This window comes from Populus trichocarpa, chromosome 9 (assembly GCF_000002775.5).
Source record: "Populus trichocarpa isolate Nisqually-1 chromosome 9, P.trichocarpa_v4.1, whole genome shotgun sequence".
Lineage (NCBI taxonomy): Eukaryota > Viridiplantae > Streptophyta > Magnoliopsida > Malpighiales > Salicaceae > Populus > Populus trichocarpa.
In genome coordinates this window covers 4297757-4309436 of record NC_037293.2, presented here as the reverse complement: position 1 = coordinate 4309436, position 11680 = coordinate 4297757, and the positions used below count along the sequence as shown (strand labels likewise).

At 33.4% G+C, this 11680-nt stretch overlaps 1 protein-coding gene across 1 annotated transcript; it reads right to left on the bottom strand.

Moving 5' to 3' along the window:
• Positions 1 to 955: 955 nt before the first annotated feature.
• LOC7481532 (uncharacterized) lies at positions 956 to 3853 on the bottom strand. The gene is made up of 4 exons (XM_002314139.4): positions 3565 to 3853; positions 3261 to 3364; positions 1378 to 1507; positions 956 to 1233 (listed from the first exon to the last, which is right to left on the bottom strand). Exons 1-4 carry the CDS (start codon positions 3691 to 3693, stop codon positions 1195 to 1197), a joined length of 402 nt encoding a protein of 133 aa, XP_002314175.3. The 5' UTR covers positions 3694 to 3853; the 3' UTR covers positions 956 to 1194.
• Positions 3854 to 11680: the final 7827 nt, after the last annotated feature.

The window sequence follows — 11680 nt, the reverse complement described above, 5'->3', positions numbered from 1 at the left end:
CCCCACGGATGTTTATGTTTTGCGACTGCTTTTCAATAATAGAATTTTTCTAGCTGATGGCTGCATGTCCAAATCATAATAAAAATCCATTCTCTCTCCCTTGGCTTCTGGGTAGCTTTTGAACTGCCATAGCCATCACATGTGCACACACTACACAAGAAAGAACAACCACTCACGAAGAAATCTGAGAGGGGCCTGCAATTTTTGTGCGAGTTGGAATCGGTTCTTCGTTATCTGGGTTTTTTGAGACAGCCCAAGTTATATTATTCTGTTTTTGCGGCGAGGTGAGACGCCGGAATGGATCAAAATTGGCTTCAAATAAACGAAATGGGTTCACAAGAATGAACAGCAACTTATTTATAGCAATGCTTCAAAAGCGAATTAGCTTTTGCGAGAGTGGGAGCCTCTTACAAAGGGAAAGTTTCATTATCCAATTGCACAATTCACCTACAAGGGAAAAACTGGAACAATTAAAAAAAAAATTAAAGAAAGAAAAAGGCAAAAAAACAAAATGCCAGACATTGTTGCCATCCAGAACTGCTCCAGGGTGATCTGACTCTTTTTTTTTAGCAAGAACAAGAAAAGTGGTAATCGTCTCTAATCTGTCAAAACTGAAATTATTGTTAAAAACTCAACTGATTAAACCCCATTGAAAATAACAAGGATAGAAAATAGCAAGTGGAAAGGGGAAGGTAATCCACAGAATCACATACAGTATACAATACGCATGGCACAGTAAACATTCCATGGATTGAAATGCAGTCAGGTTCGAAAAACCACGTGCTAGTCAGTACTACATGAATCTGAAAATACTTTTCCTAAAGAAAATAAATAATATTTGGTCCCTTGAAACTGCATTCATCGTTCTCCACTCCACCACAATTTTGCTATCAAATTAATGTCTTTGCCACACCTCAGTTTTGATTGTCAGGTGTCCAAATCATCAATCGCTACATTTCGAGGAAAAATTATGAAGACACTTTAAAATAAATACCATGAATCAAAAGTTAGCATGTTCATGCTACGTGTAATGATGGTGCACAATCAAAAAGTAGACAACATACAATAATTGCAAGCAACTTTCTCATTGTTCTCGGGGCATAAGCAATGGTGCCTTGTAGATGTGATTAACAGAGTAAGAACATTGCTTAAAGATAGATAGGCAGAAGCAGCCAGATTGGTGTATCAATCCAATCAGAAGTGGGCCAGGCTGTACACTAGAATCCACGATAGCTGTAAAATAGAAAAAAAAGATGAAGCTGGGTGTGTTAGTATGGAAACCAACCAAGGTTTCCTTTTGTTGACTTTTTGTGCTTGAAGGCAGCCCTACTTTTGAGAAAGAAAAAATTGAAAAAGAAAAGGAAGAAGCCAAACTACCAGGAATAGAGTGATAGAAGCAAAGAGCCCTTCTTGGAGGAGAGCTGAATGACCACCAAAATCATCTTCGTCGATCTTTAATATCATTGCATAATAACCATATATAATCCCAGAGGAAATCAACAGAAAACTGTCAACCAAAATTAACAAAGAATTTAGCCAGAGAAAAATAAAAGATTGCAAAAATTAGAAACTCAGCACAAGAAATTTCTGCACATTGAATGTTAGCATATCTATTTGTGTACGTGTCTATGGACATAGTAGCACAATATCAGTGCCCACCATCAATACTCAAATAATAACAGGAGGCGCATGCATTTTAACTCCGAAGGAAGTTCCTAATATGAATCGCACTGATATGGATTTAGGAGAAACTAACATAAAGTTAACAATGCCAGTCACAACACTGTGCATTACACTTGATAAACCTTTTTCCTCTTCAAGGAAACATAATCTTGTGAACAGCAAGAATTCCCATCACACTGACTGGCTATAGTCCCGGTCCCTTGCAATGCTGTTTATCCAATTGTCAATTTCAATAGATAAAAAGACGAGCAGAGAAAGTACCTTTAAACTTCCTATCTAATGAAAAAAAATATAGTAATTAGAAGGAATTAATTGTTTGGAGAGAGGAGACGGCGAAAGGAATCAAAGGGCCTCTGACTGCCAAATAATACCTACCTCAATATGGTCCTAGTATATCTCAAAGATATTAAATTATAAGTATCACAGGGCCCACCTCTTAGACCTGATGAGAAGGTTTTGTTTATCAAAACAATGGAATTGATACTGCTTGAGATTTGATTCAGCTAATACTGGCACTTAAGATAAATCATGCACGTCACATCAAGGTCCCTTTTTAATAGTTCAGCAAAACCCCTTCGCTTTAGAACCACTAATGTCTCTACACCAGTGACCAGTCTCATTTCAAGGACCATCCATAAAAAAGCCCATGCAACTAGTGTCTTAAAACACTATTGGTCTCTCTATTCTTCTTTGCATCTTTGATTAGTCACACTAGTAAGCTACTCCCATAAAACATGATTAAGTGAAACTCCAATCACACAATTAATATAAAAACATAATTCTAACTTCTGCAGCAAAGATTATCATGCCCTAGCAAAAACTACACTTTTCTATAGATTAGTTCACAAAAAGTAACGAATTTTTTCAACAAAAACACCAAAGTACCAAACATAACAAGCTAAGATTTAAGCAACCTAGGTGTAACTTCAGAGCATAAAAGGAAAGTGCAATCATGCAACATGGGTTTCAATGTCCTGCTATTCATGGTTCTTAATTACAATGAAATTCCAATACTGGTGTTCTTCAGAGGAAAAGGGTCCTGCACATGCAATATTTTTGCTTATTGCAGTAAATTTTGCATGCAGTGCTTCAAAGATGTTCAAACTAAGCCAGAGAACTCATCCAAACCCCCCAGATTAATCTGAAGCTAGAATAGCTAGACTCATCTAAAGCACGACTAAACGATATTCAAAATAATATTGGTGACAGTCATATTAGTACTTTGCCTTGAAGCACTCACATGGAACTTTTATGGAAAGGACAAGGAAAAGGACATCCACATCCATTAAGCTAGAAGGAAGTAGTGTAGTAGATATAAAACTGCAGTAATTATTAACAAAAAGAATCTACACTAAACTGCTGGTTTTTCTAGCATTGATACCAAGAACACAAAAAGAAACAAATTTGAGTCTGGCACATATGTATGCATGAATCAGCCACTTCTATTTCCGGGAAATAAGACATGAACAACAACAACAACAACAACAACATATTCACTTAAGCTTGGTAATGAAATATTTATTATAAGAGCAAGAATTCACAAACTGAAAGATCAGTGAAAAGAAAAAACAACTCACAGGCCGATCCAAATACCGCCGACCAAAGGGATAGTACCCCATAGTATACCGCAAACGAGGGCAACAACTTGCCTAATCCAATGCAACACATCTCCCAATTGATCCTGTAGTGAGCAGCGTATCACTACTACTCCTCTTAAGTAATAACCCAATTTTTATTTCTACTCAAGAATTAAATGAATTATTATTAACTGCAATTAACAATACAACTTTTAAGCAACATTAAAATTATATTGTATGTAAGCTTGCATTCATTAATTCAAAGCTAGAAATTTTACAAACACAGTGCAAATAGAAAGAGTACCTTGTCCCAAGAGGCCTCAGGATCCAACAATTTGGCGAATTTGGAAGGAGAAAAGTGCCCATTTTGATGCTGGTGTTGCTGTTGATTATTACTGTTGTTCAATTTAGCAGCAGATTTCCCTTCTTTCATTGTTTTTTTAGATCTACAAGGAAAAGAAAAAGAAAAGATTGGTTGGGTTGCGGGTGGAGAGGTCAGACTCAGCGAGAGAGCATATGCCTTCCCTGCGCGCTGCACATGCTCTTTCAATTTAACTATGATTTTTATTTTATTTTTTAGTTTTCTTTTGGACCCCTTTTTTAAAAACTTCGAAATCATCGTCTCTCAGTCTCAGCTGCTTTCAATCTATTCATTTGGGACACGACCGCTGAAAATGCGCTAAAGGTTTTTTCTCACAACGTCGGAAGAAGCCCAATAATCTGCTTCCAATAATTTTATTTTTATTTTTTCCATCTGTTTGTATTTTTTTTTTGTTAGAGTGCTCAAATAAAAAAAATATATAAAAAATATAAACATGTTTGTTTTAAGAGATAAAAATATAAAATAAAATTTTCTAACATGTGAATTTTTATTAACATGTTTTTAATATTTTAATTGTTTTTTCTCAATACAGAACAAATAATTCTAAAAATATAATCAAAATAGATTAGCTAAATATTTTTAAATGTACACCACATTCTTTTATATTTATAAAATCATCCTCTATAAAATCTAGAATTTAAAGTTTTTGCAACCTCTTCAGTATTAAAATACCAATTTATCTACAGGAAATTCATCTTCTATCTTTATTGAAAATCTTATTTCAACTAAGTGAAAATGCTTGTTTGTTTTATTGTTGTTGGAACTAGAAGAATTGAAATAAGATGAACCAATCTCTCTATGAGATAAAGGAAGGTTTTGAACATGTATTTTTCAATCGATTCTTAACATCAATCTAAAATAAAAGACAATTGTATATTTTGAATGAGTGATTAGTGACGAGGTCCAAATTTTTTCCATTGGCTTGAGAGCTAAGATGGTATTTAGGATATTTAATTAATTCTATGATTTTGGAAATATGATCTATTCTTTCTAAATGAGGTGATTGGTGGATCATGCTTGTTAAGTAAACTGCACTGTAACACTAGGGTGACGTTTATTCCTTCCAAAGTAAGCATTGCACTGGGAAGAGTGGATCTATCCCATCCTTGAAAGGTCGAGGGCCTTGTGCCCCAAAGAGAACATAATCATCCCTGTTGCTGACGCAGTGTCCATCACATCCTTGAAGAGATGTGCGATTACACTATGTCGTAACACTAGGGAGTCGTTCATTTCTTCCAAAGTAAATGTGATATTGCACTAGGAAGAGTGAATCCATATTATCCTTGAAAGATTGAGAGGCTTGTGCCCTAGGAAAACATATTCATCCCCGTTATTTAGGCAATATTCATCCCATACTTGGAGAGATATGCAATCGCACTAAGGGGGCCATGTCAATCCATTCCAAGGTAAAATGAGTCGTAGCACTACGGACACGTTCATTCTTCCAAAGTAAATGAGCTATCGTACAAGGGAGAGTGAAACCATCTCATCATTAGAAGTTTGAGGGGCTTGTGCCCTAGAGAGAACGTATTCAACCCTGTTGCTGAGATAATGTCCATCTTATTCTTAGAGAGATGTGCAATTGCCCTAGAGAGATCATACAAATCCCTTCCAAGGTAAATTGTGTCATAGCACTAGGAAGACATTTATTCCTTCCAAGGTATATGTGTTACACAGCAAGAAGAGTGAATCCATTCCATCCTTAGAAGATTGAGGGGTTTGTGCCCTGAAGAGAACAAATTCATCCTCATTATTGAGGTAGTGCCCATCTTATTTGTCATAACCCAATTTTGGGTTCCTCAAAAATTATTATTTTTCTTTTATATAAAAATAAAAATAAAAGATAAAAAAAAGGTTGAAAAACAAAAAAAAATGCAGGAAGACGAGCAACTTGGTAAGAACAGGCTGAAGAGGGTTCTACATGTATAAATGAGGGATGGAGAGACCAAACTGAATCTTTAACAATATTGAAAAATCAATTGCACCCTTGAATGACCTAAATGTGAAAGACAATGCAAATTCAAGGTTAACTTAAATGGATATTAGATGAGTTTACATAAAAATTAAGTTTGAAGAATTAATTAGATTTTTAATAAGCTAATTTGATTTAATCATGGGTCTAAATAAAGGTTTAATTAAGTTTATAAATTAATTTAGGCTAAAATTAAAAGAATTAAATTACGTGCAAGGACTTAATTATATTTTTAATGGGTCGAATTAATTTTTATTAAAGACATAATTGGTGAAACAAATTAACTTGGGAAGCTTAATTTGGGCTTAATTGAGAAGATTAGAATTTTAAAGGACGATGCTTAATTGAATGAAATTATGGATGAAATTGCAAGAAAAACAAAGTTTAGGGTTCAATTAAATGCCAAAGTAAAGAAATTCAAGAACAAGGACCTGTCTGCAAAAGGTGAGCAACATTAGGGGCTGTAACCAACTTTTTCAGAGACTAAATTGAGCAAAATCAAAGTTTAAAGATTAATTAGAGAGACTAAATAGAACAAATTGGAAAACAAGGACTACTTTAAAAAAGACATCAAACTTGAGGGGTTTCAATTGATTTTTTGACAGGGGCCTAATTGCATAAAATTAATCAATTTTATCCCAATTTAAGACATTTGAGCTTAAATTGAAACAACATGGACCAAATTGAAATTTATCAAGTTTCCAATTAGAAAACCCTAATTTTTAGGATTTAAGCAAGTGACATGTCACTTATTTTTAATGAGTAAATTGAGTGACACGCCATCTATCCCTGTTTTATTGTCTTTTTCATTTGAGAAGGTTAATCAAGTTGCCACTTTTAAGCGAATGAACATGGCATCTGCGACCACCTCAAATGCTCCAACTAGCACCACTCGACCGAGAAATATCTCTTTTACAAGGATTTGATATCCTCATCACACTTTTATACCTTATTTGGCTTAACGAACTCAACAATATCTTGTCACTAATCAACTTCCCTTACATTTGATAGTTTCAAGCTGATCGATGGCTCACCTTCCAATCAATGAATGCGGAGTTCTAGACCTCCAGATCGAACAAGATTTCATCCCTATGTTAGATATACATCCTCTCTACAAGGTATATGGTTTGTTTGGCTTAAATAATCTTCTATTTGCTATGATTAATTCATGGAAGGTGCTCTCCCAATTAATTATTTTCAGCCAAGTTTCAGTTATGAAGTTCCCAACATTTTCTAAAAGTTTAAAAAGTTTGTTAGACATCTAGGGAAAAGGGAAACAAAAGAAGAAGGGAAAAGAATGGTCTCCTAACATATCATAGGCAAAAAATGAAAAAAAAATTCCTTATGACCTAGTTTGAAAAGACCACCTTCAAACCCACAAGTGGTTTCACAACCACCTACCATTTTTGGGCTATAAAAAGAGAAGAAAAAAGCCATGTCAAGCTATGTTAAGGTATGGTATATGATAATGTATCATGTTGTTTTGCATGCTTTAATGTTTGGTTAATCATTTAAAAAGCCATGTTAAACTATGTTAAGTTTTGATGTTGATGTGGATTAGGTTGTTTTAGGATAGTTTGTTGGGTTTGTTGAAGCTGTAGGCATGTTGTTTAAGCTTTTAGACAATAAGTTTAATCAATAGTACATTGTTTATGCATATAGAATGTTATTTTTGCTTGTTGTCATTATGGACTTCGTTTATTGTTTTTGCTATTGTTTTTTCTTTTTTTCTTTTTTTTTTTTTGTTGTTTTGATTATTCAAACAAGTCATTTTAAACATGCTTAAGCTTTGTTTGCTAGGTTTAGTTTGCTTTTCTAGGATAAATTGTGTTTTTCTAGGTTTAGGTTTTGTTGCTGTATTTCTAGGTTTTTAGGTTGGTGTTCTTCGATTGAACATTGCTTTAGGTCTTTGATTTCATGTTTTTTTTTATTGATTATTGGTTCTTACACATGCGCACAAGACTTGTGATCACTAATCCAGGGTCCTGATGGTTTAAAAACACTTAAATCATGTCGTTTAATCTTTGGTTCTGTCTATGTTCTTAAAAAAAAATCAAATAATCACCATGATTGTTTGATTGTTATCCTAATCCACCTTTAAAATCTTGTTTGAATGATGTCTTTGCATGTTTCTTTGGCTTCCATTTTCCATATTCTGGTTGGATCTCGAATATGTGTTTCTAGGATCATCTTTCTTGATCATCATGTTCTTGGCAGAGTTCGAGCATTTTTTTTTCTTTGATATCTGTTCTTTCTTTTTTTATTTTGAGTAGTGTTTATAGGCTTAGGCCTTTGGGCTAAGAAGTCCATCCAACGTGATTGGGCTAAGTCTATTTTCAATAAGGCAGTGTCTGGCATGTTCAATTTTTATCAAAGAAAAAATGCAATAGTTTGTCCTTAAAGCGTGTTTGTCAAACACGATCTTAAGACATTTCTTAAGCCTTTGATTTTTAGTTAAGGGCGTGTTTGGCGAACACGCTCTACTGATTTTCCAGAAGTGTTTCTTTTTTTATTTTTTATGCTTTTGCCAAATAAACCTAAAATATTTTCCAAAACAATTCTTAAAAAATTCAGGGACCATTTTAAAATTATTTATGAGTCTCTCGCGTGTTTTTTAACCTTTTCATTTAATATCAAGGTTGTACACTTATATTGCAAGATACTGACCCGATATTAAATATACATGTTTTTCTTTAAAATAAAAGAAAAAAATACAAAAGACAATTTCCTTGTTTTGAAAAATACAAAAAAAAATACATTTTTATTTGTGTGTATATGGCCAAGTTTCTAACAAATAAATCATATTTGCATAAATTAGCATACTAAAAATTAGAAAAAATAGTCTTTTTTTATTTTGCATGCATTTTGGATTTAATAACTAGTTTATTAAAATCATGAGAATTTGACCTATATTTCGAAAACACAAAATTTTTATTATTTTTCTTTTAATATGTAGGATTATAAACTTATAAGTAAGATATATTCCTGATATTGAATAAAAAAACATTTTTTTTCTCTTTTTTATGTTTTGACTCTAGATTGGCTAAGATTTTAATCTTCTAAGATAAGGACCTCCTTATTAAGATGAGCTTTTCTTAAATCTTAGACAAACTAAGGAATATAAATACCATTTTAGAAAAAAAAAAATAATCAACAATGCAACTTATCATAAATAGGGTGCACTGGGGGTGATGCGTCTTTTCCATGTACAACTAGTTTCCTTACCTAGACTCTTGTAGACCATTAAGTTTTCTAGTGACCATGATATTAGGTAGCGACTCCTGAACCCCATTAATCCTTTTTTCCCAACACTTCTAAAACTCCCTCAATATAGGAGCTATACTCGTCATTGAATGTTATGCATGACACGACACCATCATTGGAAAGATGTGCGATCATATTAGGGAGACTATGTCAATCTATTCTAAGGTAAATTATGTCCTAACACTAGGAAGACGTCCATTCCTTCCAAAGTAATTGTGTTATCGCACTAGGGAGAGTAAAATCATCTCATCCTTGGAAGTTTGAGGAGCTTGTGCCCTGGGGAGAACGTATCGATCCCCGTTGCAGTGGCAGTGTCCATCTCATCCTTAAAGAGATGTGTGATTGCACTAGTGAGACCATGTCAATCATTTTTAAGATAAACTATGTCGTAACACTAGGAAGACATTCATTCATCCCAAAGTAAATGTGTTATTGGACTAGAAAGAATGAATCTATCTCACCCTTAGAAGGTTGAAGGGATTGTGCCCTAGGAGAACCTAGAGAGTAGAAAGCATCATTACTTTGAATAATTTAACTCATCTACAAGAAACTTACATTCTTAGTCATTGACCCTAATACATTTTTATCTCTTCTTAAGGTATAATCAACCAGAATAACATTATATTTCGGCTTTAAAAAGTAGGGGGAATGATGTTTCTCCAATATAGGTTTTTTTTCGCCAATAGAGGTTTTTTAGATGGTCACTAAAAGGACTCCTCCTAGATCAACATAGCTTTTTGGATTGTTGTGAAAGTATGACTGATGAATAATAAAACAACCCCTATACTAAGAGATAATCTACCCTGCTAGGTTCAAAAACTTGGATGAAGTCCTTGACTTGTAATAACTCCTGAAGTTGTATGATTTGAACCAACATTCTGCTAATACCCGTTAAAAGCTTTTCAAAACCTCAAGGCTTCAACTCTGATGGTAATTAGGCATGATAATAGCCCGACTTTTGAAAGAGTAACTGATGGCATTTTTATCAGCTTCCCACAAACGGTGCCACTGATAAGGTCCGGATTTATCCCATAGGCTTGTGGGCCAAGCTGATATCTGAGATATTTGGTTAATCTACTGGTTTTGGCAATCTAATTTGTCCTTCCTAGGCTATGTGGTTAGTGAATCATATTTGATACCTACAAAAGGTCCATTTTTTTTTTTATGTATTTGAGGACTCTCTGATAATTAAATAAGTATCGTATAAGAGAAAAAACAGTTATAATTTAAAAGAAAGCCCTAAAAATAGTTATGTTATATATATATATATATATATATATATATATATATATATATATATATAAAAAAAACCCATGAGGCTTTATTTAATGAAGACAAATGATATCTCCTTTTTTGAAGGATAAAATATCTATAAGCCATCAGGATGAAATATCTTTGACTTATCAGGATAAAATATTTATGAATGATAGTCTAAACAGGAAACCCAAGATTATTTGGAGTTAAAAAAGAACATACGTCTTAGCTCAGCACTTGGCTGGGTCAAAAGATGGTGGATCTGATAGCTCGTCAGACCTATTTAAATCTGGGTTCAGCCCTTGGTTAAACTTAGAGATGGTGAGTCTCACAGCTCGCGAAACCAATAAATATCTGGGTCAATGCTTGTTTGATCCTAAAGGTGATGGATTGTTAGCTTATTTCTGGTCATTCTTTTGAAAGGCATATCCAAACAAAAATAATAAATGTTGATTCATCAATTAGAAGTCTCAATTTCAAAATTGCTACAATTGAAACTTTAAATTTATATTTCTTGCTAGTGCAGTCACTATATCTGCTCATAAATTCTCTCAGAGTTTGCCCTTAATTTTGGTATATAGCCACCAATACAATTGGGTTGACGTTTAACTATAGCGGAGGCTTATTTATCATGTTAGAAATATCTATGGTCAAGGTTTGGCTTGTGGTTTTTTATGGCCTTTTACATTGGTTTGAAGGTCTCAAATTCTCCACACCTGCAAATGGCTAACCGAAGGTTACAGGCTTACCGTCAGGTTCATTCTAAGACACACTAGTTGTTAGTTAGGTCAAGTAACTGTCATAATTTATGCTGCCCTTAAAAATGCACATGGTGATTTTGGGACCATATAAGTGTTGGAATTTGTGGTAGTGATTGTTCAAAACTCAGGTTTAGCTCATGGCATAGGCTTGCCCAGCCTAGCACGCGAGCCACTTGACCCCATTCTTTATTATTATTATTATTATTATTATTTGTTTTCACCCTTTATTTTACTTCTAATGCAAAATTATGATTATAATAGCTTCCAAGTATTTAAATTATATGCATCATTAAAATTAATTTAGAATTTTATTCTCAAAATCGGGATATAGCGTTTAACAAAATCAAGCACATTTAAGTTTTACTCTCTGTAATAATTTTTTAATATATAAAAATTATTACAATTGCATATAAATTGAGTTTTATAATAATAATAATTTTTATAAAGTAAAATCTATTATTCAAAAAACAATATTTGTGCTCACTGAATATTAACTACGAGATGACTTGCCCGCACGCTGCCGCGGGCTTATAAAACAAATGCACTTGATGGTGTTATAATTGTGAACCAACGCTAGATAAGTAATAAAAATTAAAGGTATGATGGAACAAATATTTCATGAAGGAAAAAAAAGTTGTGTTGGTGATTAAAAACTTAGAGACTGAACAAAATAATTTGTAGCAATCTACAGTGTTTTGTGAGGAAAGATACAGTGCTTTCGCTACATGATTTAGCTTTTCAGTTAATAAAAAGCAAAAAAAAAAAAAAAAACAAAGCTAAATTCTCT